This window comes from Acanthamoeba castellanii (assembly GCF_000313135.1).
Source record: "Acanthamoeba castellanii str. Neff unplaced genomic scaffold scf7180000084714, whole genome shotgun sequence".
Classification (NCBI taxonomy): domain Eukaryota; phylum Discosea; order Longamoebia; family Acanthamoebidae; genus Acanthamoeba; species Acanthamoeba castellanii.
The window spans coordinates 42,391-69,451 of record NW_004457321.1 but is presented as its reverse complement, the minus strand read 5'-3'; the positions used below and the strand labels follow the sequence as shown (position 1 = coordinate 69,451).

At 59.2% G+C, this 27,061-nt stretch overlaps 10 protein-coding genes across 10 annotated transcripts in view; 5 read left to right on the top strand and 5 right to left on the bottom strand.

Moving 5' to 3' along the window:
• Nucleotides 1–488, bottom strand: part of ACA1_147770 (uncharacterized protein) — a gene marked incomplete at both ends in the record, with an annotated part of 1,103 nt that extends 615 nt beyond the window's left edge. Inside the window, 3 exons of the mRNA XM_004335233.1 lie at nucleotides 20–101; nucleotides 122–162; nucleotides 195–488. Of these exons, the coding sequence (XP_004335281.1) occupies nucleotides 20–101; nucleotides 122–162; nucleotides 195–488 (417 nt within the window). The remainder of the gene's footprint in view (nucleotides 1–19; nucleotides 102–121; nucleotides 163–194) is intronic.
• Nucleotides 489–1,550: 1,062 nt separating this feature from the next.
• Nucleotides 1,551–2,257, top strand: ACA1_147760 (uncharacterized protein; the record flags this gene model as incomplete). The annotated part of the gene is made up of 2 exons (XM_004335232.1): nucleotides 1,551–2,140; nucleotides 2,212–2,257. The coding sequence occupies 2 exons, from the start codon at nucleotides 1,551–1,553 to the stop codon at nucleotides 2,255–2,257; spliced, it is 636 nt and encodes a 211-aa protein (XP_004335280.1).
• Nucleotides 2,258–2,680: 423 nt separating this feature from the next.
• On the top strand, nucleotides 2,681–10,073 carry ACA1_147750 (phospholipase D active site domain containing protein; the record flags this gene model as incomplete). The annotated part of the gene is made up of 25 exons (XM_004335231.1): nucleotides 2,681–2,730; nucleotides 3,112–3,298; nucleotides 3,647–3,802; nucleotides 3,913–4,170; nucleotides 4,244–4,697; nucleotides 4,802–4,947; nucleotides 5,005–5,022; nucleotides 5,102–5,265; nucleotides 5,327–5,477; nucleotides 5,552–5,615; nucleotides 5,724–5,893; nucleotides 5,976–6,119; nucleotides 6,205–6,249; nucleotides 6,338–6,623; nucleotides 6,683–6,963; nucleotides 7,048–7,252; nucleotides 7,333–8,240; nucleotides 8,354–8,467; nucleotides 8,608–8,786; nucleotides 8,902–8,966; nucleotides 9,044–9,150; nucleotides 9,242–9,300; nucleotides 9,374–9,586; nucleotides 9,672–9,810; nucleotides 9,942–10,073. The coding sequence occupies 25 exons, from the start codon at nucleotides 2,681–2,683 to the stop codon at nucleotides 10,071–10,073; spliced, it is 4,695 nt and encodes a 1,564-aa protein (XP_004335279.1).
• A 338-nt stretch (nucleotides 10,074–10,411) lies between these two features.
• Nucleotides 10,412–12,123, top strand: ACA1_147740 (CBS domain containing protein; the record flags this gene model as incomplete). Its single annotated transcript, XM_004335230.1, has 8 exons — nucleotides 10,412–10,477; nucleotides 10,560–10,618; nucleotides 10,701–10,924; nucleotides 11,025–11,168; nucleotides 11,256–11,401; nucleotides 11,499–11,663; nucleotides 11,747–11,843; nucleotides 11,963–12,123. The coding sequence occupies 8 exons, from the start codon at nucleotides 10,412–10,414 to the stop codon at nucleotides 12,121–12,123; spliced, it is 1,062 nt and encodes a 353-aa protein (XP_004335278.1).
• Nucleotides 12,124–12,399: 276 nt separating this feature from the next.
• Nucleotides 12,400–12,793, bottom strand: ACA1_147730 (uncharacterized protein; the record flags this gene model as incomplete). The annotated part of the gene is made up of 2 exons (XM_004335229.1): nucleotides 12,400–12,576; nucleotides 12,668–12,793. The coding sequence occupies 2 exons, from the start codon at nucleotides 12,791–12,793 to the stop codon at nucleotides 12,400–12,402; spliced, it is 303 nt and encodes a 100-aa protein (XP_004335277.1).
• A 654-nt stretch (nucleotides 12,794–13,447) lies between these two features.
• On the bottom strand, nucleotides 13,448–13,999 carry ACA1_147720 (uncharacterized protein; the record flags this gene model as incomplete). Its single annotated transcript, XM_004335228.1, has 2 exons — nucleotides 13,448–13,754; nucleotides 13,884–13,999. The coding sequence occupies 2 exons, from the start codon at nucleotides 13,997–13,999 to the stop codon at nucleotides 13,448–13,450; spliced, it is 423 nt and encodes a 140-aa protein (XP_004335276.1).
• A 385-nt stretch (nucleotides 14,000–14,384) lies between these two features.
• ACA1_147710 (FGGAP repeat domain containing protein) lies at nucleotides 14,385–19,117 on the bottom strand (the record flags this gene model as incomplete). Its single annotated transcript, XM_004335227.1, has 20 exons — nucleotides 14,385–14,414; nucleotides 14,511–14,681; nucleotides 14,852–14,975; nucleotides 15,082–15,154; nucleotides 15,313–15,408; nucleotides 15,485–15,836; nucleotides 15,958–16,151; nucleotides 16,249–16,376; nucleotides 16,532–16,793; nucleotides 16,858–16,910; nucleotides 16,993–17,025; nucleotides 17,124–17,258; nucleotides 17,403–17,476; nucleotides 17,550–17,701; nucleotides 17,799–17,877; nucleotides 17,965–18,079; nucleotides 18,180–18,318; nucleotides 18,382–18,559; nucleotides 18,663–18,891; nucleotides 19,035–19,117. 20 exons carry the CDS (start codon nucleotides 19,115–19,117, stop codon nucleotides 14,385–14,387), a joined length of 2,700 nt encoding a protein of 899 aa, XP_004335275.1.
• An 842-nt stretch (nucleotides 19,118–19,959) lies between these two features.
• On the top strand, nucleotides 19,960–20,343 carry ACA1_147700 (uncharacterized protein; the record flags this gene model as incomplete). The annotated part of the gene is made up of 1 exon (XM_004335226.1): nucleotides 19,960–20,343. One exon carries the CDS (start codon nucleotides 19,960–19,962, stop codon nucleotides 20,341–20,343), a length of 384 nt encoding a protein of 127 aa, XP_004335274.1.
• Nucleotides 20,344–21,079: 736 nt separating this feature from the next.
• ACA1_147690 (uncharacterized protein) lies at nucleotides 21,080–23,199 on the top strand (the record flags this gene model as incomplete). The annotated part of the gene is made up of 5 exons (XM_004335225.1): nucleotides 21,080–21,351; nucleotides 21,535–22,025; nucleotides 22,121–22,370; nucleotides 22,466–22,811; nucleotides 22,909–23,199. The coding sequence occupies 5 exons, from the start codon at nucleotides 21,080–21,082 to the stop codon at nucleotides 23,197–23,199; spliced, it is 1,650 nt and encodes a 549-aa protein (XP_004335273.1).
• A 396-nt stretch (nucleotides 23,200–23,595) lies between these two features.
• On the bottom strand, nucleotides 23,596–26,805 carry ACA1_147680 (uncharacterized protein; the record flags this gene model as incomplete). Its single annotated transcript, XM_004335224.1, is given in 13 exon segments — nucleotides 23,596–23,717; nucleotides 23,838–23,929; nucleotides 24,041–24,057; nucleotides 24,093–24,172; nucleotides 24,254–24,388; nucleotides 24,468–24,975; nucleotides 25,060–25,244; nucleotides 25,255–25,386; nucleotides 25,442–25,526; nucleotides 25,547–26,374; nucleotides 26,445–26,516; nucleotides 26,634–26,674; nucleotides 26,781–26,805. 13 exon segments carry the CDS (start codon nucleotides 26,803–26,805, stop codon nucleotides 23,596–23,598), a joined length of 2,322 nt encoding a protein of 773 aa, XP_004335272.1.
• Nucleotides 26,806–27,061: the final 256 nt, after the last annotated feature.

Genomic DNA, 27,061 nt, shown 5'->3' with positions numbered 1-27,061 from the left:
GCGCTAAGATCGAGCGGACTAATGGTAGGGGCAGCGGGCGCGGCCCCGGTGGTGGTAGCATATCGCTGGTGGTTGCTGGGCGTAGAATCGGCTGCAGGGGACTTGGATTTCTCCTCATTACGGAGTGCCTGCTCCCATTTCGAAACCGCAGCTCCGCGAGGGCTGGTGGGCGCCTCTGGTTCAGAGGGCGGAACAGGATTCTTGCTGTGAGATGATCGCAGCAGGGGCAGCTGCTTCTTCGATGATGACGTCAATTTGGTGGCCTCATCTTCCGTGGGTGCAGCCTTTACATCTTTCTCCGTCTTCTTGTCCTTCTTCTTTTCCTTGGGGGGCTTGGTGAGGCTGTCCTTCTTCGTCTTTTTCTTCTCCTTGCTGTTCCTCTTTTCCTTCTTGTTGTTATTGCTGCTCTCGCCTCTCTCCTCCTCCGCTCCCACGCCAGCAACCGCCTCCCCCTTCCCACCTCGGGTAAGGTTGATCTTCAGCTTCATGCCTCCACTCCTTCTTCCAGTTCTGCAGCTTCGATCTTTTGCCGGTTGGCCACCACTGCGTTCTTCGTCGCGTGGTGCGCTCGCCCGCTTGAGCTCACCGTGGCGTTGGAGTTTCTGTCCTACGCGCCAACACAGTTCACCTGGCGACGTGGAATCTATGGTTGTTTTGTTTTGTTGTTTTGTTGTTGTCGACGGAAAGGGTCCGCGCTTGGGTCTATGTTACGTGGAATCTATGGTATTTAATAATTCCTGCTGCATAACTCTGCACATAAGTCGGCAATTTCGCCCATTGGTGGAAACGTTGGCGACAAAAAAGGGAATTTCTCGGCCTATCCTACCATCTGTTAGGTCAATAGTCTTCCTTTCTGATGAGCCACCCTCAACATCCGAGGGTCCGTATAGGGTAGATAAGCCAATAATGGTTATCTGGGTGCGAGATAAAGTTCGATTAGTGGAATGCAATTGGTTGTCTGATTTTGTTTGGCCTTACCATATTGTGCATAAGTGTGTAGGCCGCTACAAGAGAAGTACATACTCAGTGTTCTCACTGGCTCCTTTGCCTTCCTGCGCTGTCTCGCGCCAGAGCGGCGCCTTCCTTGAAGTGCTGGTCGTTCACCGCGTTCTACCGGTTCTCCACGACGCTTGGGTGAGCATTTAGGCGACGAGCATTGCACTTCACACCTGGGTTGGCCGTCCTCGGCTGTCGGTTGGCCAATGCGAAGAGCGCTAAAAAGGGCATGGACACGTCACCTTGGGTGCTGTCCATTCCACCAAACCACAAAACCCGCCACACCAGCCACGACGGGCGCTTCACAGTAGTCCCACTCTCCCCACTTGCCCCTTCTGGTCCTCCTTCACTCTTGAATCACCTCTTCCACAAGACCTTTACTCTTTCTTCCAGCCCAGACCGAGTAGAACAACTACAATCTTTATCTTTTAGTCCGCCCAGCAGACGAGCAGCTGCCCCCCCCCCAAACCTCTAGAACGACGACCCTTCCAACCGAACCTAGCCCAAGGCCCAAGCGACCGTAGAGCGACTACACGAGACGCCCCTCGTAGTGGATGAGGCTACCATTCCTGTCTTCGAAGGCCAACAACGGCAAGGCCGAGGCGCTGGTGGAGACGAGGAGGAAGGCCGCGGCCGACGAGGAAGAAGCCGACGAGGCCCCGAGGTGGAAGAAGACCGCCACCGGCAAGAAGGCCATCGCCAAGGCCGAACGCAAGCAGGCCAAGAAGAAGGCCGCCTGGGAGCGCGAGCAGGAGCGGCGGCGCCTCCACGCCCTCGCCCGATGGGAGAACGTACTGCGTAGCGAGCCCCAGGCAGCCCAGTCTGCCGAGGCCGCGGGAGAAGCTGTGGTGCCTGGAACGGTTCTCAGCGCCAACGGCCGGCTCGAGAACAGCCGTCGCAGCCGAGCTCGACGCAGTCGGCGCTACCTCGACGCCGACCACCTGGACGAAGTCAGCGACACTGATGAAAGCGACGAAAGCGACGATAGCGCCGGTAACAACAACAGCAACGCCGATGGACCGTCGGAACAGACGGCGGTGATGGGCGGCAACCTGCCGGCCGGCCCGGTCTTCCAGCTGGGGAGCTCGCCCGCGGCGCAGCTGCATCAGGTGGCGGCCATGCGGGAGCTGCCGATGCTCGAGCGGTGCGCGACGCGACAGGCCCCGTCGTCGTTCTTCGTCGACATGCTCCTGCTGGGCGACTCCTCCTCGGCAGCCCCGAGAACGAGACCACGCGGCCGGCCTGCCAAGCCGACGAATGAGAAGGACGAAGAAGAGGAGGAAGAAGCGACATCCAGGCACCGGCGGGTGGCGGACAAGAAGCGGGCGACCAGGAGCTGCCCCACGGGCCGGGCGCACAACAAGCCAAGCCCACGTGTGTAATTTTGTATTTTAACAGTGTATCCACAGCACTCTAGCTCTAGTCTTCAGTACTCCTAGTTGATGGTCTTGCATGACACCAGGGAGAAGGTAAACCTGCCACCTACCCACCACGTGACCTGACTTTGTTCCTTCGTTGTTTCTTCGTTTTCCTTTCCCAGCTGGGGTGTTGTGATTGGGCGTAGCTAGAATAAAGGGAGCCAATTATTGGAATTCTCAAGGTTGGGAGTTGGTTTGAGCAGGGGGAGTTTCCCGCCTCTTTTCTCCACCTTCGCCACTACTTTCGCGCATGTTCGCCCCTTTGAATGGGCAGCTTCAAGCTGGGTACCCCGCTGTGGTGCGGTGGCGAGGCCTTGTTCGCTACAACTCCTGCACCACACGACCTCCATCAATTCGATTAATTCATTTTTTTTCATCTCGAGCCAATTAATCATCTCTTAGCGCTCAACTGCCTCTTCTGCACCACACGCACTGTGAACCTCCGTCAGAGCCTGCCACATCCACACATCTACTTTTCTATGTTCGATTCGAAGCGCAATGTCTTGTTCTACTTGCGACCGTCCGCCATCCCCTCGCTCAGCGCCTCCACCGAGAGCGATCACGCCTCCTCCGCCACAATGAATGACCTCGTCGCAGCCAAGGAGCCATTCACCTCCTCTACATCCTCTACACCACCTGCCATTCTCCTCCCCACCACTACATCTTCCTACTCATCTTCCGCTGCGCGCAGCCGCAGCACTTCTGGCGCCACCGCGCTGCCGGCGCTCTCCGAGGAGCTCATCTGCGCCGACTCGTCGCAGTGGCTCCGCTTCTGCGACGAGGCCCGGTGCCGAGGGTCCAACTCCAGCTCAAGCTCCAGCCGGGCACCGGTGGGCCTCGAGGACGGCCAGCGCTACGGCGTGCTCAATCGCAAGGTGGTTGAGGTGCAGTCCATCCGTTTGCCGCCCTCAGCCGCTTCGCTACTCGACCCCACAATTTTTCCACTCCTCAGGTAGGCAAGTCGTGTGCGTCGTGTGCGGTGGTGGTGTGTGTGTCGTGCGCTGACTGAGACAAGTCTAGGAGCGTCAAGGATCACCCCAATATTTGGAGCTATTCTGTGCTACGCCTTGAGGAAGCTATCACTGGGTACAGCCACTGTCGACAACAGTGTAGTGTTGCCGCTCAAAGGCGTTGTCAGTACTGACACACACACACACTGCAGCGAGATCTCCCTCCAGATTGTGCGAGAGCATCTCCCTGCGGCGGTGGACCTCGAGACGGTCATCGCGCAGGTGCGGCGCGGCGTTGACGACGAGGGCCGGGACATCGCCGAGATGCAGATACCGCTGCACACCCGTCTGTACATCGCGTGGCACTGCGCCCTCGGATTGAGGGAACTCCACATGCGCGGCATCGCCCACGGCGATTTGTGTCAGGCCAACGTCCTGGTATTACTCTCTCTCTCTCTCTGTGTGTGTGTCGTGTGTGTCGTGTGTCGTGTGTGTCGGGCGACTGACACGACGCTGCTGTTATGGCCTTCACTACAATGGATGAACAGGTGGACGTGTTGAACAGACAATGCAAGCTGGCCAACTTTGGCCTCAACCTGCGCGGCCTGCGAGCTGCGACGGTGCCCGATCACGACGGGTCCGTGCTGGACGGGGAGGAAATCGAGGAGACCGGCGGCTCCGGCACGCCCATGGCCCTCGCGGCCGACATCTACGCCTTTGGCGTGCTTCTCTTTGAGATCCTTGCGCTTCACGCCGTACCGCTCGAGACCGCCGTTGAGACTGTGCCCTTCCCAGAACAGCTATCGGTGAGCACACACACACACACACACGACAGCGTGCACCCCAAAAGCAGACGTCTGATGTGCGTGCGGCGTACAGGGAGCGCTCGGTAGTGGGACGCCCGAGGGCGACAAAATGAAGGAGCTGATCGCGTCGTGCCTCGATCAACACCCCAAGGCCAGGCCCGACATCCGCTCCATCTGCCAGGCGCTGGAGCGCCTCATACTCGACGCGCTCGTGCCGCAACCGGCGGCGTGCGACATCTGGAAGGAGGCCGTGGCGCTGGAGGCCACAGCCCAGCAGGGCAGCGCCATCGGGGCCGGCACCAGCGGCATTGCCTCGAGCAGTTCGGCGTTGATGATGCAGCGTCGCAGCGTTGAAGACCACCTCTTCGGCGTGAGCTGGGCCAACTTCGAGCGCGCGTTCCTGCGCGACCACATGCACGAAGACATCGACTCGGCGACCCTGGAGTCGTCATGCACAGCACCGCCGCCCACAGACCATCCGCACTTCAACAAGATCCTCGCCCTCTACGTCATTCACCAGCTCATCGGTATACAAGTCTGCCTTCACCGTGGTTGGTCGCTTTTTGTTTAATTTATGTACATATGAACATATTGTGTGTATATACTCACGTTCGGTATGTCGTGTTCACAGCCGAGTGGGACACGAACGAAGCCCTCGCGCTGTCGCCGGTGGAGATCGAAGAGCGCATTCGCAAGTGGGGTCTCGACGACCACCTCAAGGGCGCGCTGTCCCACGTTCGACAGGACGTGCTGCTCAAGCGGGAGCTCACCGGGCGCGTTCGCCTCTCCTCCTTCCTTCACTTCCTCCGCTTTTTCCCGCTGCCTGCCGTGCAGAACGCGCTCCTCGACAAGGTGCGGACCAGCTCCAGGCCGCGCAGCAGTATTTGAATTGTTGATGCTGACGGTCGTCGCTGTTGTGGCTGTCGGGCAGGTGTTCGCCTTGGTGGCCGACAAGAACTTCCAGGCGGTGCAGACGCTGGACGAAGCCAAGCTGCTTCTCAATGACCAGCCAATTGGCACATTCCTGCTCCACTTCGTGCGCGCGGTGCCTGGTATCAACGAAGCCGGCTATTGTGCCACCTGGGTCGAAGACAAGTACGCCATTGCTGCCCGTGTCGTGTGTGTCGTGTGTGTCTGATTCTAAGAATCGTCATAGGACGCCTGGTGAGCCCACGGTCTATCTTGGCTGCTCGTACTTCACCCGCTCGGAGAACAAGTGGTGCCTCGGCGACGAGCAGTTCTCCTACCTCGATGAGCTGTGCGCCTGGCTCAAGCGGGACAAAGTCCTGCTCCTCCAACCCTACCGCGTACCTTACATTCCCCCCCCCCCGCTCACGCACATTTCCCACATTCTTAACCGGTTACGACACATTCTTCACAGCCTGCGAGTCATCTGGAGTCGTTGAAGCTCGCCTGGTACGCTCACCAGCAGGCTGCAGCGCACGGTACGTCTTTCCCTTCCACTTTTCAAATACCAAAGGCTGTAGGACAATAAGCCATTTCTCATATATGAGTGTGGTGTGATGTTTTTCGCGCTCGCTGCTTGCGCGCAGAGGTGACGCTCGGTTCGGGCTTCACGGCGGCCCGGATGAAGATGACGCGCCGACAGCAAGACGAGCAATACCTCAAGAACCACCTGCACGCCGACGCGCGCAACTTCATACAGAGCGCCGAAGCGACCCAGTGCTTCGTCACGCGCGACGGCGGTCTCTCCATGAAGATGGTTCGTCGTACCTCCCCCCTCCCGCCAGCGCTGACGCATGCCCGACACGACACACGCTCACACACGCACTGTTTGTCGACAGAAACGCGAGCTCATCGCCAGGTCGGGCTATCTGCTGGTCAACCGCAACCACAGGAAGTGGGAGCGACGCCTGGTGGACCTGGTCGAAGGCTTCGCGGTGCTGTACGTCGACGAGCACGCCAAGCAGCGCGGCGACGCCTTGGAGGTACACATTCCTTACATTCCATGGGTTCATAGCAGCTACACGAAAACGTACTCACGCGCGTGTGGTGTCGCGAATCCCTGATCAGGTCATCGCACTTGAAGGCTTCCGCGTGCACATCGAGCAAGCAGAGGTACACAAGTCAGCAACACGCGCGAACTCATGTCTTTCTACTCTCGAGCTAAAGCCATGACACGCAACACGACACACACGTTACACAGAGTCACTACCCCGCCAAGTTGGTGCTGCGCGGAGGCAGAGACGAGTTCCCGGTGCTCGAGATGCGCTCGGGCACGATCAGCCTGGATCCTACGGGCGAGCTCCAGAAGTGGGCCGTCGGCATCCAGTACTGGGCCATGCAGGGCTTCATCCACGGCGCCTACGTGCCGGTGCGGCGCAACATCAACTGCCGCTGGTTCGTCGACGGCCGCGACGCCTTCTACGCCCTCGCCGCCGCCATCTCCGCCGCCCAGCACAACATCCTGCTCTCCTCGTGGCGCCTCGTTCGTACGTAGACTTCTGTCGGGTGTGTGTGTTGTGTGTCGTACTGACTGCCTTTCACGCAGCCGAGATGTACATGCGCCGCATTCCGCCTTTCCGCGAAGACGACCGCTTCGACCACTTGCTGCTGCGGAAGGCACGCGAAGGCGTGAAGATCTATATCCTGCTGTGGAAGGAGCCCAAGGTGGCGATGGACCACGGGTCGGGCACGTTCCAGGAGCGGCTCATGAACCTCCACCCCAACATCAAGCTGATGCGGCACCCGCACTTCAAGGGCGCGCCTACGCACCCGTATTCGCACCACCAAAAGGCGATGGTCGTCGACTACGGCACGAAACACGTCAAGGTAAACCACACACACACCACACACACACACGACACACACACACACGACGCGCTTGAGCTGAGATGATGTGGATGGCTGTGGCAGGGGTTCGTTGGTGGGATGGACGTGGCGTTCGGGCGGTGGGACACGGACAAGCACGTGATCACCGACGAGAACCGGCTCACCACGCTCTGGCCCGGCGCCGACTACTTCCACATCGCGGAGCCGCCCTTCGTCGATCCCTTTGTCGACGTCCACGACCGTGAGACAGAGCCCCGCTGTGGCTGGCACGACATCATGATGAGCGTCGGTACGTCTTCTATCGTGTGCGGTGTGTGCGTGTCGTGCGCGCTGTGAGTGTGGTGTCGTGTGCTAATGATGCGAATGCAGATGGAGAGGCGGCTGTCGATCTGGCCTACAACTTCCTGCAGCGGTGGAACCACCACCGGGCCGAGCTTACCTACTACGAGCAGTTCCTGCCGGTCATGGAGGCCATCAGCCCCCGCTTCCCCGTGCTCAAGCCTCTGCCCAACCCCTTCTTCCAAACCGGCGGCGTTGGTGGTGGTCTCGACGCGGGCCTGACGCCGGAGCAGACCCAGCGCCTGGGCGGCATGGCGTGGGCCGCGGCCAACGGGCGCTGGCGGCGCTGCTACGAGCTGGTCAACGAGCAGCGATTCGGGTGCCTCGGCCCCGACGGCGGCTTCGAGGACCCGCGTGACGAGAACGCGCCCAACAACGAGGACAACCAGCACAGCGGCCGCGGCCTGCTGGCCAAGATCAAGAATTTCCTCAAGCGGCCCTTCAGCCACCACGCCAAGGCCGACGACGCCGGCAGCGGTCGCGCCAGCAAGCGCCAGCACCGCAGCAGGTCGCGGTCGAAGGAGGCGGCGGACGTCGATGAGACCCAGCGCGTCAGCGAGCGCCAGCACACTACCGGCGAGCTGGCGGCGCCAAAGGCCGAAGCCGACGACAACGACCACACGCCTCTGCACAGCGCGGTGGTGATCACCACCGTGGACGAGACGACGGGCGACGAGGTGACGGCGCTGTCGGTGCCCGCGCTGCAGCCGCACGACCGCAAGGGCAAGGGCAAGGCCCCGACGACCGACGCCGACCACGAGGCCCTCCTGGCCGACGGTAGCGACCCGTACCTACCGGAGCTGTTGCTGGTCCCGGAGCAGATCCAGCAGCGCGAGCGGGAGCGCATTGCCCAGCTGGTCATCGATAACTCGGGGTGGGACGTCAACCGCATTCTCACCGAAGAGTGCCGCGTCTCCGGACCCGAGCCTTACACCCAGGTATGTGTCGTGTGTGTGTGTGTGTGTCGTGTGCGGTGTATTGATAACTCACTGAGCACACGCACCACCCTTACCATCAGATGACGCCCAATCCGGTGGCCTGTTCGGTTCAGATGGTGCGGAGCATGGCCATGTGGAGCGGGGCGAACCGCAAGGAGACCTCCCTGTGCCACGCCCACTTTGCGCTCATCAACAAGGCCAAGCACTTCATCTACATCGAAAACCAGGTACGTCGTTCTCCTGGTGCCTGTCGGTGTGTCGTGTTGCGCGTTGTGTCGTGTGTGTCGTGTTGCGTGTTGTATCGTGTGCGGGTGAGCATCTGCATTCGTTTCTCACGCTTGTTTTGTGGTTCTCCCACGTCATCCAGTTCTTCATCTCGCGATTCGACGGCGGCAGCGGCCCACAGAACGCGATCGGCCACGCACTCGTGTCCCGCATCGGTCGTGCCGCGCGCGAGCGCCAGCCCTTCCGCGTGATGATCCTCGTGCCCGGCGAGCCGGCCATGGGTCCGCTCTCCGAGATCAAGAACCGACAGATCATCGGCCTGTACGTCCTGTGTCCCCCTGTCCCCCTTCTCCTCCCGTCCACCCTCACCACCTTTGTGTCGCGTGTGTCGTGCCGTGTGCGCCGGTGTGTCGTGTGTCGTGTTGTGTTCGTCCAGGCAACACAGTACTATTTGGAAGGGACCAAGGTCGATTTTCAGGGAGCTGCAGCGCCGCTTCAAGAGTACGCACGACCAGTCAAAGTTGAGAGCTGCGTGAGTGGTGGCTGACATACAAAATGTTAATCTTTGGTTTCTTTAGTGAGCTTCGAGGAGGCCAGCAAGTACATCTCCTTCCACGCCCTGCGCTCGCATGGCCACCTCTTCAACGTGGGCCCCGTCACCGAGGGCGTCTACATTCACGCCAAGGTACCCAGCGACCCCGTCAACATTCACCGACGCGCGCGCGTAAACTTTTCTCACCATTTTCTCTCCTCTCCTCTCTCTTTCACACGTCCAGCTCCTGATCATTGACGACCAAGAGGCCATCATCGGCTCGGCCAACATCAACGACCGAAGGTAAGCTGCAATGTGTGCGGTGTGTGTGTGTGTGTGTGTGCGGTGCACTCAACAACGATCGCACGCAACACAGTTTGGACGGATACCGGGACTCGGAGCTGGCGGCGTGGGTGAAGGACGACGACATGGTGGCGGGTCGAATGGGCGGGCAGCCGTTCTACATGGGTCGCTTCTGCCACTCGCTCCGCATGTCCCTGTGGAAGGAGCACCTCGGCATCGGCAACGACGACAAGAAGCTGCTTGAGCTCATCAGCGACCCCGTCTCTGAAGAAGGCCTCGCCTACTGGTACGTGTCGTGTGTGCGGTGTGCGCAGCGTGTGCGGTGTGTGATGGTGCGTGTCGTGCCGTGTTTCTGACTGTGTGCGGTGCAGGGACCATGTGGCCCAGAGCAACACGGAGCTGTATGAGAGGGTGTTCCCCTACATGCCCCAGAACTCGATCCAGACGCTCAAGGAGGTTGAGCGACGCAAGGACGCCTTCCACCAGGTCCCGCTCGACCAAAAGCTCAAGGTGCGCACTCCTGTGTTTACCTCTTCGTGTGCGTGCGTGCGTGCGTGCGTGCGTGCGTGCGTGCGTGCGTGCTGGAATGGTCTGTAGGTACTGACTGGGTTGATTTCTCTTCTCTTCACTTCTTGCAACAGCTGGAGAAGGAGCTGAAGCAGGTGCGCGGGCATCTGGTGAACTACGCGCTGACGTTCCTGGAGGGCGAGCACCTGGAGATCTCCCTCACCGACAGCCCCCAGTACATCCCCTTCAAGACCACCTTCTACTGAGAGTAAATATTCTTTTTGGAACACCTTTATTTATCAAGTTGTCATTGGGTGTTTTTAAGTTGCTTGAATCTCTGATTGGTGGGTCAAGGTGGGTCACACTTTCAGTTCCTATGAAGACTGGCAGAAATGCAGCCAACATGCTGGCACTCTCTGGTGCGCAAACACCAGCAGGAGCAACAGACCACAAGGAAGAAGAAAGAGGAGCAGAGCAAACATTTAGCACAACCAAGTGAAGACAAGAGAGCAAGAAGAGAACATCAGTAATGAGTTGTGCAGTGGGTCCAGTGGCGCAGGAGGTGGTGCATTCATTGCCCAAGGCAGCCCTGCCCGCTCATGGCATGAAGGTGGACTCCACCACCGTCCCCTTGGTGGGCCTCCTCGAGGAGATGACCGTCAACCAGCTGGTAAACTATCTCGATTCTCTTCCTTACCTTTCATCTTCTTGTTGCATTCATATGGTCTGTTTCTTCTTCTTCTTCTGGCTAGGTGGGAGACAAGCAAGTGATCACAGTTCGCGAGGACGCTCAGCTCAAGGACGTCATCAAGTACTCCGACGATTCAAGAATTTGTAGAGCCTTGTTGTTTGCATCTTTTTTTGATTCACATTCTGGCTTGAACGTGCATCAGCTTGTTGGCCCAACATCGCATTCTGTCGGTGCCGGTGCTGTGCAAGGACTCGCGCGACGTGCTGGGCTTCGTGGACGTGATGGACATCCTCACCTTCATCGTGCGCCTGGTCACGCACGGGCACGACATGCAAGAGGCCCAGTGGAGCGCCTGGGCCAACGACATCGTCACCCTCCAGGCCAAGGGCGAACAGTTCGGCCAGACCCACGTCAAGAAGGTCATGGGTACATCACTCTAAACATGTTTATATGGAGAGTTTTTTTATGAACATATACATTTCTATATTCTCTTTACAATCCTTACATATTCTCTTTTACACATCAGCTTCGTCGAAGGCGGACATGTACTTCCCGGTGTACGGCCGGGGAACGGTGCTGCAGGCCATGGAGCACTTTGCCGCGGGCCTTCATAGAGCGGCGGTCTTCAACAAGACCAATAAGGTCCTCACCAGCATCGTCACTCAGTCCGGTGCGTCTCCACAAACATCATCTTCTTCGGATCATGTACTTCTGACACGACACGACACGACCAACGACACGGCACGACACACATCAGATGTGCTGCAGCTGATGCTCAAGAACTTGACCGGCTCGTCGCTCGGGGTGTTGGGTGGGAAGACCATCGACGAGCTCCAGCTGGGCACGTCGACCAACGTCATCTGCATGTCCACCAACGCCCTGGCCATCCACGCCATTTACCTCGTAAGCTCCGCACACGACACGACACAACACGACACGACACGACACGACACGACACGACACGACACGACACGACACGTGCTAACTCACGCACACGTAGATGTTCTTCCACAACGTGAGCGCGGTAGCGATCACGGACGAGAATGGGCGGCTGGTGGCCAACTTTTCGGCCAGCGAGCTGCGCGGGCTGGGACACAAGAACTTCGACTGGCTCCTCCTCAACATCTCCGACTTCCTGGGTCGCATCGCCTCCATCACCCCCGGGGTACCACGCTGTGTGGTGTGATGTGTGTGCGGTGTGCGGTGTGCCGTGTGTGCGGTGTCTGACTGTGCCCGGCACATGTGTAGGGTAAGCTGTTGTTCCCGCTCACGTGCCGCAAGAGCACGTACATCGAGGACGCCATCAACATGCTGGGCACCTACCGCGTCCACCGCCTCTGGCTCGGTACTTCGCGCTCTCAACATCTCGACATCTCTACATCTCTCAGTCTAAGCTCCTACGTTCCACGCCTGTCGTGCGATTGTGTGTGTGTCGTGTCGTGTCGTGTGATGTGCGGTTTCCAGTGGACGACCAGGGCAAGCCGGAGGGCTTGATGTCGTTGACGGACGTGATGAGGCTGCTGCTCCCGAACGATGCCATTCCCGAGCCCGCGGGCAAGCCGCCCGGACGCAGGAAGTCGTGGGTCGAAGAGCCCGCCTCCACTTCCACTTCATCCTCGTCGTGAGCGGTTTGGTCACCATGGCTCTCTCTCTCTCTTCTCTACACTTCTACTTCTCTACGTGAAGAAGGCGATGATGGTCAATAAAGAAGAGGGCGAGCACGTAGAGAAAGAGTTGTCTTATTTACAACGAAGTACAAGAGTCTGTGCTGCTGGTCGAGTGGTGGGTGGACGGATGTATGTGCAGGGAGGCCGTTCCTCTGTCGCCGTCGTTCGCTATCGAAGTCGAGCCTACGTAGAAGATGCAAAGCCTGGGTTGTGGAGAGTTGACGTTTGGTCCCTTTAGGCGGTGTTCTGGTTAGAGACGCGAATCCAGTGGGAGATGGCGTCGAGCTGCTGCAGCTTCCGGTTCTCGATAGTCTCGGGCAGGACCTCTTCCTTGGGGTCGGGCTGGTCAAGCGCCATGTACTCGCCGAGTCGCAGCTCGTCGTCGATAGGAATCTTGATGATGTGGCTCATCTGTAGAGGCAAAGAAGAAGGCGAGGCTGTGAGCGTGCTGCAATCTCTCGACATCTTAACAGAGTGAAAGGGGGAAAGAAGATGAACGTACCTCGCCTTCCTTCTCCTTGACGAGCTCCTTCTGGAGGCGGTGCGTCCACTTGGCATAGCCGGACAGGGGCGGCTGCACGTCGTCGTTGCGCCTGGACCTTCGGCAAGTAGAGAGCAGGAACGACATCTTGAGATGTTGTGTTGTGTTGTGTTGTGAAGAAAGAGATGGAGTTGAGAGGAAGTGCTGTTGCTTTGCTGTGCGTTGTGGCTGATGAAGATGAAGGAAGCGAGGCCTGAGGTTATTTGTAGGCCGCTCAGCCCCGTGGGCAACACATGAAGTGGTGAGCTGCGCCGGCAGGTGACGGAAAGCGAGAACGCACGTCGCCTGCTTCCCGCCAAACCAAAGCGCGCCAAAACCGCAAATAGCACGCTAAATTTCGCGTAATCCCACGGCTGCAAACTCGTGGTAAAATCTCTAAAAATGTGAAGTATTCACAGACTCGGTGGCTGAATTTTCTTTGCGTTCTTTCCGGGTGTTCTTGCTGGTGTGGTGTCTGTGCGTTTTCTGTCTCTTCTCGTGTGGTCTGGTGTACTGCCCTCAAGGCCAGGCTCACTTGCCAAGCCTATCACCCCTTCGCGGAGAACTTGCACCAGCAGAGCACAAGAAGACAAGGACAAGGCTTTGGCCCTTTCTTGTTCTTGCACCACGTGGTATTGTTTGAGATATCAATTAATTGAAAGATGTGTTTTTATGACTCTGGCCAGCTATCTCGCCACAAAATTGTGCGCTTTTTTGGCGCGAAAGGTCAAGTATTGCGCTCGACTTGATGGTGTCGTCGTCTTATGACTCGCGTCCGCCCAGGGCGTCGAAGAAGCGCGTCATCGCGTTGGCCTGCTCCAGCTGCTGCAGCCGCTTGGCCCCGGACGTGGCCACGTAGCCGAACGGAGTCATCGCCGACCTTGCCGTTGGCCTCTGCGTGCTGCTCCCGCTGTGGTGGTCGCTCCGGCGGTGGCTGCGCCTGTCCTTCTTCTTCTGCAGCTTCCGATGGGCGAACTTGCTCCGCCGTGAGTGCTGCTGGCGCTCCTCGCTCTCCTCACTGCTCTCGCTGCTGCTCCCGCTGCCGTTGTCCTTCTCCTTGCCCTTGGCGCTGGGCCTCGACGTGGTGGTAGTGGTGGTCGAAGTGGTCGGAGTGGTGTTGCTACACACCTCCTCCTGCTCCTGCTCTTCCTCATTGTTGTTGCGCTCCGGCCGGGGCGGCTGGTCGTGGTGGAGGTACTCGTCGTCCTGCATGGCCCGGAGGCGCTCCCAGCGGGTCAGTGCCCGGGCGCGTCGCTTCTCGTTGCGGAGGCGCAGCTCCTCCTCGGTCATCTTGGTCGTCTTGAGCAGCCGCATTGTGTTGACTGTTGTGTTGCGTTGCGCGGTGTGTTGTGTGTTGTGTGTTAGTGGAGAGGAAAACAAATGGACTGGTGTGGCGCCGGCCTCGTACTTGTACTTGCAAGGGGCGAGTACGAATACACCGTGCGCGGACCGGCGGGAAGATCTTGCAGGTCGAGATAAGGAGCGAAACGGGGAGATAAGGCAGGAAGTAAGCATTGGCCAATAGCACGCGGCGAAAGGCCCGCACGGGACATTGGTTATGGGAAAGTATGGGCCAATTTAGATCCTATTTATGGTTATTTATTCAAATCGTCGACTAAATATCACACCGGGATATTGCCAATGGAGATTTCTTTTCTTCAAAATTTACACGATTTCACCACCTGGTTTGCCGTTCTCGTCAGCGGAGAATCAACGAGACCGAGCCCGCCTGCACGTCTCCCACGCGTCGGAGTTGATCAGCGCACACGCACTACACGCACGACACACGACAGGACAACACACACGGAAGGGAAAGAACACGTACGTGGGTGGTTGTGGGTGTCAGTGTGTGTTGTGCGGCGGTGGTGTCGCGCGGGCCGGAGAGGAGCAGGTCGGCCTTGCCGTCGCCGTTGAAGTCCAGCACCGCCGCGCGCCGGCCATACAGCGCGAACGGCCTTTCGGAGCGAACACACAGCGCAGCGGAATTCGCCGGAGCCTGCGGTGTGTGTTGTGGGGTGTTCGCGCGGTTGCAACAAAGGCGTAAACCACGACTTGCACGGCTGGCCCAAAAACAAACATCTCTCCGGTCGTGTGTTGCACGCGTGCGTCTAGTGTGTGTCGTGTGTGTAGTGCGTGTAGGTGCGTGTTTTGTGCGAAGGGACGTACGGGGGCGACTGTGCCGGTCGGGAAGTGCGGCCCGCCGGTCCACGCGAAGACAGCGCCAGCGTCGGCTCCCGCATCGGCGGCGAAGTGCGGTTCGGCCACCACCAGATCGTCCGTGCCATCGCCACTGTGTCCAGCCCCAGAGTCGTGAGTGTGGTGTGTGCCGTGAGTGTCGTGTGTGTCGTGAGTGGTGTGTATCGCGTGTTGCGAGTGTTGTGGGATTGGGGGTTCACTTGAGATCGACAAAGGTCAGGAACTGTCCGAAGCGGGCGTAGCTCTGCTCGGACTGGAACGTCGTGCGTGGCCCTATTTTGGTCCACGAAATTCACTCAGCCAGCCTGGGTACCGACCATGAAGTGGGGCGTGTGCTTGTGTGCTTGTGTGCGAGTGCGTGTGCGTGTGCTGGTGTGCTGGTGTGCATGTGTGTGTGTGTGTGTGTGCGTGTGCGCGAGCGTGTGGCGTACGCAGTTGGTCGATAGAGACGTTGCCCCGATCCATCAGGTCGCGCTCCACATCAAGCAGCACCACCTCGCCCGCCTGCATCATCTCCCAGAACCAATCTTGGGTCCCACACGCAGTGAGCCATGCGACCCCTGAGCTCAGCCGGGCTGGCGCTGGCACTGGATCCGAGCGTACAATAGTAGACGGGCCGGGTGGGCATGCTGACCGCCAGGTAGAGCGAGTGGTCGCCGCCGTAGGGGTTGCCCAGAGCCAACCCGACGCCCAGGTGGTCGAACTTGCGCGAGCCCGACAGCCGAAAGACCCGGCGCGCGGTGAGCGGCGGTGCACCGGGACTGGCCCCCGCAACGGCTGCGGTGAAGAGGAATCCGTAGACCCGGCCGCGGCCGCTCTGGCGGGTGGCGGGTCGGCCGCGCCAGGCGCGGACACGACCAGCAGGCTCCCGCCCGACTTCCGCGTGTGGCAGGCCATCGCCGAACCGAACCAATCGTACGCCGCCTCGCCCTCCATGAACCAATCCGCATCTCGTCTGCGTGTGTCATGCGCAACTCAGTGTCGTGTCGTTGGTCGTGTCGTGTCGTGTCGTGTCGTGTCGTGTCGTGTCGTGTCGTGTCGTGTCGTGCCGTTGGTCGTGTCGTGTCGTGTCTAACGTACTTCCAGTCGAGGTGGTTTTGGGTGGGGTGCCGTAGGGTGGAGGAGAGGAAGACGGACACGGCGCCGCGCTGGTAGGTGAAGAACTCCCACGTGTCGAGGTGCAGGTCCCGTCCGCGGGCGTAGGGCGAGCCCACCACCAGGTCCGGGTGCCCGTCGCCGTCCAGGTCGCAACCGGCCTCCAGCGCGTAGCCTGCCCCGCCACCGCCCGCCCATCAGGGCTTCATTCTTTAATTGCGAAAAAAGAATGAAGAAGAACGAAGCGACGAGGCGGGGGGGGGGGTGAGTACCGAGGTTGGTCCAGGAGCGATAGGTGGCGATGACGATGTCGGGCGTCGGGGAGAATGAAAACTTGTTGCCGCCGTGTTTGCGGCCCAGGAACACGTGCACACGCCCATAGTAACTCAGATCGCCCGACCTGCTCGCCATTCATCAGCTCGACGCAACCCTCACACACACGACACACACGACACACACGACAGACACGACACACGCGAGGCACACGACAAGCACGACGTGCGGCACGACACGCGGCACGCAACACGACACGCATGACAGAGGTGCAATTCGAACCCGAAGCCCGGGGCGGAGACGACGAGATCGAGCACGCCGTCGAGATTGAAGTCCAGGGCGGCGACCGCCTCGCCGAATCGCTCGTTGGAGGCGTGGCCGTGAAAGGCCCACACCACCGGAGCGCTGGCATTTCCTCCATGTCCAGCGGCTGCTGCGGCCAGATCGACCGTGTGGTGGCCTTGTGCCGTCGCCTCAGCGCCAAAGACCACGAAGGCCGCCCCCACCTGCGACCGGTTGCTATGCAACGGGGTATAGCCCGGTGCTGTAGCATGCCCAGCAGTGTCAGTGTCTGCAGCGAGCGGGCCTCGTTGGCCAGGTCGACGTACCGCCAACGACGAAGTCCTCGAGGCCGTCACCGTCAAAATCGGCCGTCGCCAAGCTGGTGATGAGAAAAACAAATAACAAAAAAAGTTAGCAATGCTAATGCTGCGGTGGTGGTGTGAATGGTGCGTAGGACGCACCTCTCGCCGGTGTAGGAATAGCCGATCGGGACTCTGCAGAAGAAATGGAGGAGAGAGTCGGGCAGTCGATCAGCCAGGCGAGGCGTGGTGCGCGAGTGCGTGCGTGCGCGAGTGCGTGGCGAAGAGAGTACGAGAAGGAGAGGGAGGAGCCTGTGGCGGGTCCGGTCTGCGACTCGCAATGCTCGGCGTTCAGCTTGTCGATTCCCAGCTTCAGCCGCATAACAGCCTCAAAATTGACTGGCGAAGCTGCCGCCGGCTCTTTGACCCTGGGATTGAAGAGCACCACACCATCCCTGTATCGACATCGCGCTTGTGTGAATGCACTCCTCCCACACACACACAAACACACACAACACACACACACACACACACACAAACACACACACACAAGCATAGCTAGGGGGAGTTACGGAGTGATGCGTTGCTCGAAGGAGATCTGCTGGGAGTAGGGGTGGAGCGCCTGGGCCAGCCCTTCCCGGCGCAGCTGCATTGGGCAACAGACCGCTCAGTGACAGGGAGGAATGCGAGCAATGTTCGCCGCACATGGGGCGTCATACCTGACGCATGATTATGCGTGCCCCGCCGTCGGTGAATGGCTGGAAGCCCTCCTGGTCTTCGAAGCAGAACCGAATGGGCCGCCCGGTCTCCAGCGCGGAGATCACATTGGGCCAGCATTGCGTGGTCCACGAGGCCATGTCGTTCACCCCTCCTGCATGACCCACCACGCATCACTCCTTTCATCCTGTGCAGTCGTGCGTGTCGTGTGTGTCGTGCGTGTTGTGTGCTTCGTGTGTCGTGTCGCTTACCCAGCCAGTAGTCTTGATAGTGGTCGATCATGAACGGCGCATCTTTGGCAAACTCGGGGTACAGCGCCTTGCCCAAGTACTGTTTCACACCAGCAACACAGTCCCCCAAGAAAATGAGACTTTTTCCAGCGCCTCAGAGATTGGCCAGTAACAGTCGATTAGGTACCTTGATGGCCATCACCTCTGCGTAGAGCTCGCTGTTGCACGTGCTGATGACCCACGGCGGCACGCTGTAGTTGAGCGCTGCGAACACCTGCGCCAGGTCCTCCGCCGGCAAGAACCTGCATATGCAGAGCAACCGCATTGAGCTGTCGGCGACTTTGTGTGCCAAGAAAACGAAACGGAAAAGAGCGAAAGAGGAAGAACGAAGAGTGAACGCACCAGGTGTCGGAGAGGAAGGAGAGATCGAGCTCGTAGGCGGCCATGAACTCTCCGCCGGCGTCGGCTTCCGAGTGCTCCGTGCCGCTGTACGAGCTGTTACGCACGTAGTAGTCGGCCTCCGCCAGCGCCTGGATAAAGCCTGGAAGCTCGCACCATGAGCCTCGCACTACACACCGCACGACACACGCCACACGACACATACCTTGCTGAATGTACTCGGCGGTGGCGATGTCGTGCCACGTGATGTCAGCCACGGAATGTGACACGACGCCCAGCAGGAAGGCGATGAGCTTCTGCGCCCTGTCGGGCCACGTCCCGTCGCCACTCGCCTTCGGGTAGTGCTGGAGAATGTGCTCCACCACCGCCGTTTGGAACGGTGGCTGCGTGTGTTCGTTCTTGTGTCAGCAACACGCACCACCGCACACGCACCACCGCACACGCACCACCGCACACACACATATGCACACGCAAGCGGGACGGCACCCAATGTGCGGCTTCGCTCATGTTGGGCAGGAGGGGATAGCCGACGTCAGCCAGTGGGCACGTGTAGCCCCAGTCAGGAAAGGCCGCGCCATTCTGGAAGGCCTGCTGGTTGGCCGGCTCGCGGAGTAGCTCGGCGTAGGGGCGCAGACCAGGGTAGTTGTCGCCCAGCCACTGCTGCGCGCGGTGGGCGATCACGTTGTGCGTCGTCACACCACAGCTTCGGCTCCCCCTAGCGTGGCACCACACATATATTATTATTGATTTTAATTTTACCAAATATGGTAAAATATGGACACCTCTTTCAAAATAGCCGACTCTTTTCTGTGGTATGTTGTGTAAAGGATGTAGAGGGAGGTGGGGGGGGGGGCGCACAAGGGGAATAGGCAGAGGATTGCGAGCATGGCCAAGACGCCTGCTGGGGAGAGTGCAGACGAGGCGCGTCGCAGCTCCCCCATTGTCTTTGTGTTATGGGTGCTGAAGCTCTCGGGAGGTTAGGTTCTTGTTCGGTTGTGGTGCGTGCAACTACAACACCTGCAGAGTCCGCAGTTTTCCAGACATGCTTGACGTTTGACCACACCGCCACCTTAACCAATGTGGTTTTTTCTGATCAATCAGATTCAGTCAGCAGGAACCAAATGGTAGCTACATGCAGTGTGTGATTACCCAACGTGAACAAGCCGACGGTCATGCCAACCTCGGTTTGCTTGGTTTCGGGTGCAACCAATGCCGTGTGCACATTTTTTCGGCGGAAATGACACAACGACAGTGGCGAGAATTCTGTACAATTTTTGGAATGTTGTGACTTGACATGGCCTTGCTTTGCGCCAACGCAGAAGATCTGCAAAGCGGACGACAAGTCACGGGCGTTGCAGCTTACAGTGTAAGCTGGAGAGCTTGTCTCAAAGGAGTCAAGGTGCCAAGCAAGCTTTGCCCTTTTCAAGGCCATGTGCCACCACTCACTGAAGATAGTGGCAGGGGACACACCTCACCGCGCCTTGCCCACCAGGTGGCACGACGAGCCAGGCTCCTATTTATGGCCATTCTGCTCCACTCTGCTCCACTCTGCACCTTCTGCTCTCCACAAGACACAACCAACCTGCCAGCGCTCTACAAAGACAACTCCATCTTGTCCATTCTACTCCACACAGATCCCATCCTTGCCTCTACATCCTTGCCTCCCCCCTTCCCAAGCTCTACCACCATCTGCTCGCATAGTCGGACCCTTTACTCGCTTCAATCGACCCTCTACTCAGCCCTAGCAGCGCTTCTCTACCCACTACTTCACAGACTTCAAGGCATGAAGCTGCCGGCTCGACTTCGTCTTCTTCGACGACGATCTGCCAAGGTGACTACGCTCGACGTGGCCGCGGACGGCGAGGACTACGCGGCCAAGCAGCGAGCCGTGGCCCTGGCCAAGTGGGAGCTGGCGCTGTTCGAGGAGCGGCTGGGCATCGCCCCCTCTTACACGCCCGAGATGGAGCCGCGACGCAAGTACTCCCTACAGCTCATCAATCTAGACGGCGCTCGTGACGATGAAGAGGATGTGGAGCTACTCCCGCCGTGCAGTCCCGGCTTCAAGCGGCTCTACTCGGACGAGGTGGAACGACGTCGCATCGTTCAGGTCATGGCCAGCTGGCAAGTGAGCACCACCGACAGGAACGGGCCTCAGCGCGAGTCCTAACCGTCCCCCCCCCATATATATCACCTCTTCTACCCCCTGAAGAGTCTTCTGTACAGAAATGTTTATAAAAGAGATATAAAACGAGATATAAATCAAGTAAAAGGTGGTGGCCAGCTTCGCAGAAGGGCATTGTACACAATTCGTGGAATTGATGTTCTTCTTGCTGCTGGCGAACGGTGGCCCGTTCTTCTTGCTGCTGGAGAACGGTGCCCACCATCTGTGGCGTTGTTGCGTGTCGTTCAGTCGAGCAAGCACGTACGGGTACGAACGAGCTGTAGACGTTGAAGAAGATCAGTGGTAGTGATCTTGTCGGATCGTCAAACAATATGTGGGCCGCGGGGACGGACACTGTGGTGCGCGAGTTGCTTACCTTGGCTGACGGCTTGGGGAGGCAGGCCACAGGCGGTACTCGGCGTTCCTTACTCGGCGAGGGGCGAGTGGAAAATCTCAACGAGTACGAACGGTACGCCAGGCCAATAGGCGAGCAGAGTTTGGGCTTTTAACTTCAACCAGGTCAAGATCCCATGTTCCGGCAATGGGATCATGCCATTGGCTGCGGAGAATAATATGGGAAATACTCGGACCAACCAGCAACATCACACTCGCCCAACCAACCATCTAATCGCCTACTGCAGCTTCGGTGAACCTGGCCCTGTAACATGTACAAAAGGACCATATCCCCAGACCATTGTCCTGCACCAGCTCAGAGCACACCCACATCAACATCAACCCAACCATGAAGGCGAACAAGATGAAGGTCAAGGTGGTGTTCGGTCAGTCGAGGCTCGTCGTGCCGTGCGGCAACGTGACGGACAAGGTGGAGCGCCTCATCGAGGACATCAACCGCCGCTTCCAGAACCACCTGGGCGACCCCACTGCCCGCGCCAAGGAGCTCCTCACCGCCGACGGCTTCCTGCTCAACGCGCACGATCTCATCGAGGACGTCATCGACGACGGCTCCGCCCTCAACGCCCTCGACTTCCCCACCTGGCTCAAGCTCCACGTCCCGTATGTCCAGCACACCACACACCACACACCACACGCCACACGCCACACGCCACACATGCAACTGCAACACCACACTCACATTTTCCACTTCATTATCTTTATCTCTTTTTTTTTTAGAATTTACTTCCTTATTTTTAATCATATTTATTTTTAATCATATTTATCTGAATTTGTTTGTGACAGTCTGTTGGAGAAGGGCGGCCACAAGGTGGCGCAGACGGACCACGCCGAGGGCAACCCGCGCACGGCGCCGGCCCGCTACGCCGAGATCGGCAAGCACAAGCACAACAAGATCTACGTCAAGATCGGCGGCGCCGCGACGGAGGTGGACAAGCTGGAGCTGTTCGACGCCGAGAGCCTGCGCACGTTCGGCGAAAAGGAGGGCCGCGCGCTGATCGCCCACAAGGCGGTCAAGGACGGCAAGTGGGACTGGGCGATCGAGGTCCACTTCATCATCGAGGCGGGCGTCGTCACCGCCGCCGAGCTGTCGGTCAAGGCCACCAGCGACGCTCGCGCCCACATCGAGGTGGTGCCGATCAAGGTCGACGGCCTCGTTCTGGGCGAACCCAAGGTCATCCAGAACTCCTTCTTCGGCATGCCCGACAAGGCCTACGACATCCCTGCGCCCGTGCGCCAAGGTCCCGCCTACGTGCCTGGCAAGGACTTCCTTCCCCGTACGTTGCATTCTTCGCATGCCATCGCACACAACACACAGCACGACACGACACGACACACACCGCCTAAATGATGACTGACGTGGTGAGTGCAGGCGATCAGGAGCCCGAGGGTATTGTGGAGAGCCCGGTGCCGGAGAACAACGTGGCTGTGGGCGACCTGGGCCTGGAGATCAAGCAGAAGGACGCCTGTCAGCCGGACCAGGGCTGGAGGGAGAGCGACGGCTACTGGAACAAGTTTTATAACAACCTGGCCATCTTCAACCCGCTCGAGAAGGAGGTCGCCCTCACCAAGATCTCGTCGGCCTACGAGAAGGACGGCCAGTGGATTGAGATGACCACCTCGTACGTTCTACTACTCCCCTCCACATATTCTCAACATGTTCAGATTTCTGACACACATGTGCGTGTCGTGCGGTCGTGTGTGCGGTCGTGTGCAGGCTTGGTTACAAGCAGGGGTACTACAACTACCAGTTCGGCGCGCGCCACGAGGGCTTCACGCTGGAGCCCAACGCCAGGCTCAACCTGGCCATCAACAGCGCTGTTAAGGTTAACGCGCGCCAGTTCGACCGCGAGCGCCGCGCCCACGGCTCGCTGCCGTCGCCGCTCCGCATCCGCATCAGCTTCGAGGACAAGGAGGGCAAGAAGGCCGAGATCGTGATCGAGCACCGCAACCAGCCCCTTTACCTCTCGACCAAGGAGTCGCGCGCGGCCCAGCTCAAGACGCCCGTCGCCTTCTTCGTCTCCGCCGACGACACCGACGCCGAGGGCAACGTCTGGACTCAGGTTCGTCTCTTTTTTTCTTCTTTTTTAAATGGTATCTGTTTATCTTTTTGTAATTGTCATTTTTTTAAATCATTTTACTCACGATTTTAAATAATAGGCGGTGGAGGTTCCCGCTGAGAAGAGGGTGGAGTTCAGCAGCAGGGGCTCGAACAGCACCACCTACGTCACGAAGACGCTGCTCGACAAGCTCCTGTTCGAGGCCAAGAAGGACGGCAAGACCGAGCTGCCGATGCCCAACCTGTCGACGGTGAACAAGGAGAACGGCTTCGACATCAACGCCACGGCGCTGGTCGACCTCGAGAACCAGTGGGTCTACGCCATCCGCTTCGAGATCACCACCAACACCTCGCGCGCCGTGGACCACTACGTCCTGCCCGACATCTTCTAAAGCTCCAGATCTTCGTCGGTGAAAGACGCGCTGCACCTCAACCATTCCTTTTTTGCACAAAATATAGAAGCCACTTAAGTGGCGTCACTTGATCTGATTGGCAGATGCAAACCGTCTTGTGCTTTTACAGTTTAGTTGTACCTTTTAAGGCAATCACCGGTGGACTCCTACCGGCGTACACGGCAATGTTCCCCTTTTAAGTGAGAGTACGTTCTTGCTTCATTAGGCTTTAAAGAGGGCTCGATTGCGCTTGCTGCGCCTTTAAACACCACCCGGAGGTATGCATTGTAATTCAAGCAATTGTGAGCCAACCGCGCCTTCGTCCCACGCAGCAGCCAGGTGTTCGGAAAGGGAACAAACAAGAAAGCAAAAATAAGATCTTATATTTGAGTATGTTCAGTTTGACGGAGAAGAGCGGAGGAGGGTGAGAGTGGTCATGGCGGTGCATAGGAGGCACAGCACGCTGACCGCCGAGACCAGCGGACGCGACAACCCCGCGCCCAACGACGAGCCGCCCTCTGATAGAACATTCGATCACGATGATGATCGTGTTAGCAGCGACCACACATACATGCACACGAGCGCGCGCGCGCGCGCACGCACACACACACACCACACACACACACAGGGCAACGTACGGAGGAGTGCATGCGGCCACCTGCCGATCATGATTGCCAATACGAGGCCCGTGAGCAGGATGAACTGGAACACCGTGCGCAGCGTGACGTGCCTGCACGAACGTGTGCGTGCATGTGCGCGTGCGTGCGTGCGTCGTTGGTTGGAGAGTCCGTGGCGACCACCAGGAGAGCAAACAAGAGTGATGGGGAGAGAAGAGGCCCACCAGTCGCCGATGAACATCTGGCCGAAGATGAGCGAGAGAGGAGGCCGGAGACGAAGAAGGAGAGCGCCATGCAGGCCACGAACACCGTGGCCCCCACCAGCGGGTAGATCACCACCGCCATCAGAAAATCGCCTGGAAATGCATGTCAGTGTGTGGGGCGTGTGTGCGCGTGCGTGTGTCATGTGTGTCGTGCGTGTGCGGTGGCCGACGTACGGACAAAGCTGACGCCGCTGGGCTTGAGGCCGTGCAGCCAGCGTCGCGTGTGCCACGTGGCCAGGGTGATCGAGATCGCCAGCGACGTGCAGATCACCATGTACCCCACCACCCCGGACACTGCTATCAGTGAACCTGTACTCCCCACCATCGCGTAAGCACACGCACACGCACACACCGCACACGGCACGACACGCACACACCGCACGCGCACCGGTGATGATTCCGAACACGGTGGCGCCGTCGGCGAAGGAGAGGAGGTTGAGGGGGTCGGCCGTCGGCACGTCGTGCTTCCACCGCAGAGAGCCGAGGATGACCGACGGCAGCGCGAGGCCGAACAGGGCCGCCAGCGACGGGTCGTGGGCAGCGCTGAAGCTGGCCAGCCCGAAGCAGGCCGCGCCGTAGGCCAGCACTCGCGCGCGCGGACCCAGCAGCCGCCGCACCACCGCCCGGTCGAGCCCCAGCAGCGCCCGGTCCAGGCCCGTGTAAGGTGGCGGTGACGTCACTGGGCCTTGGCCGTCGGTGCAGAGCTGCTGCTTGCAGTCGAGGGCGGCGCGGAGGTAGAGCAGGCGGATGGCGCGGGCGAGGAGGAGCCAGGCGACGAGCGCGATGAGGGTGAGCGCCCAGGCGAGCAGGTGGCGGTGGCGCAGGGGCGAGGCCAGGTGGATCAGCACCAGCGCCAGCGAGACCAACAGGTTGTCCTTGCCCACCTCCGATGTCGGCTGCGCGTTCACTTCATTCAGACACACACACAGCGCCGCACACGCGCACACATTACAAGAAACACAACACGCCACAACACATACCTCGGATTCCTCTACGGGCACGGATTTGTGTGGTTCGGTGATTCCGCCAGCGGATGGCGAGCGCTGTCTGAGTGCCGAGGCGCTGTCGGCTCGTCGGGGCGAACGCAACTCCGGCAGAGCTGTTGTTGTTGGCTCTTCTTCTTCTTCTTTCTTGTTGGGCTGCGACGTTCTAGTATCGTCGCTCTCTCTTTTCACCGCCTCCACTTCCGCATTTTCGCTTTTCGCTTTCGTTTTTCTTCAGTTCGTCGCTTTCGCTCATCGCTTCCTCGCGTTCGTTCTTTATCGAGTTGGCGATTTCTTCCTCCGCTGCCTCTTCCTTCGGCGAACCTGCGACGCCCTCCAGTCCAGCCACATCCGCGGGTGGCACTTCATCGTCGACCACCGCCGGATCCGTTCCGGTCTTGGCCGACCCTCGCCGCGCCCGAGTCTCGATCGTCCCGCAGTTCGACATTCGGGCCGAGACCTCGCTCGCCGCAGACTCCACCACCGCGCCCGCCTCGTCGGCCGCCGTCAAGACGTGGCCCGAGGCAGCAGGGTCGTGGGCTTCGCCCGTCGACGTCGCCGCGGCCGAGGACGGCGGCGCCTGGTCGCTGGTGGGGCTCACTGTCGGCCGCCGCTGCGTGCCGAGCATGGTCTCCCGCCGCGTGCGATCGCGCGTCGCCATGACGGCTTCGGCGATCGTCGCGCTCATCGTCGCTCCGACCGTCGCCGCCTTCTTCCTATGTTCTCCTTCGTTATTGTCGTTGTCATCGTAGTCATCGCCGATGACTTGCCACCTGGTCGTTGAATCGGTTGAGGCCTCGGCGGCCTCCTGGCGCATTCGCCGCTGGACCTCTTTGAGAGACGACGAAAGCTGGCGGTGCACACCACCACCGCCGGTGCCGGCCTTGTGGGTCTTGCTGGCCTGGTGGTGGCTCCTCAGCTTGCGGCTGCCCAGCAGCGCTGCCGACGCAGGCTTCACGTGCTGCTGCTGCTTCTCGTTCTGCTGCTGCAGCAGCTGTTGCTGCTCGCGCTCCTTCTCGAGCACGACGAGGAACAGTCGCCGGAAGCGCTCAAAGTCGACCCGCACGTCGCCCTCCGCCGCCTCCTGCTGCTTGCGCGGGCTCCGGGGCACGCTGCCGCTGCTGCTGCCGCTGGGCTGCGGCTGAGTGGAAGCGCCGGCGGCAGTAGTGTCGGGGTGGTCGACAACGGAGCGGATGAGACGGTCGGCCTCGGCCTTGTCGTACTTGAGGCCGGCCACGTGGGCCAGGTCCTTCATGAACTTGTGGGCCTTGGCGGAGCTCAGCTCTCCGCTCTTGCGCTTGTCGTACCGATCCTGAGTAGAAAAAAACCAAAAAATAGTGAGTGCGTGAGGGGAGTCGTCGGTGCGTGGGAGCACTACGAACCCAGACTTGGGCCAGGTCTTGGCTGGTGACCTGTGCTGGCAGTTGTATGGGACCTGCACTGCCGCTGTTCCCCTGTTCAAGTACACATAAATATATAATAATAAATAATTATATTCACAATTAAAAAGCCCAATTACCCTTTTGCGGGCACCACAAGAAAGCCTCAAGGAGGGAGGGTGAAGGTGGTACGCGTACCATCACTTCAAGCAGAGGCCTGTGGGGCGCTGGAGCTGCAAGTAAAAGAAGGGCAGTAGTGTAGGTGGTCACCGTTTCCTGAAAGCGTGAGAATGCAAAAGGTGTGTGGGCTTGTGTTGGCTCTCCCGTGGTTGCTCAAACCTCCATTCAAGCCATGCGCCAGCATTCCGGGCATAGCGCGTTATAAAACGCCAACGCTTTTGTCCCATTGGATCACGCTCCGCGGAGCACATTCTCCCGAAGCGTCGTGGCCGCGGCCGAAAAGCGGCGAGACACAACCGCGCCAACAACGAAAGTGCCCGACACTGACAGGTGATCACACAACACTACACCAAAGTCTTCACATGTGGCAGTGTATACTGTACAATATTACATATGTTGGGTTGATGATTGGATGTCTCCATCACCTCCACCAGCTGATC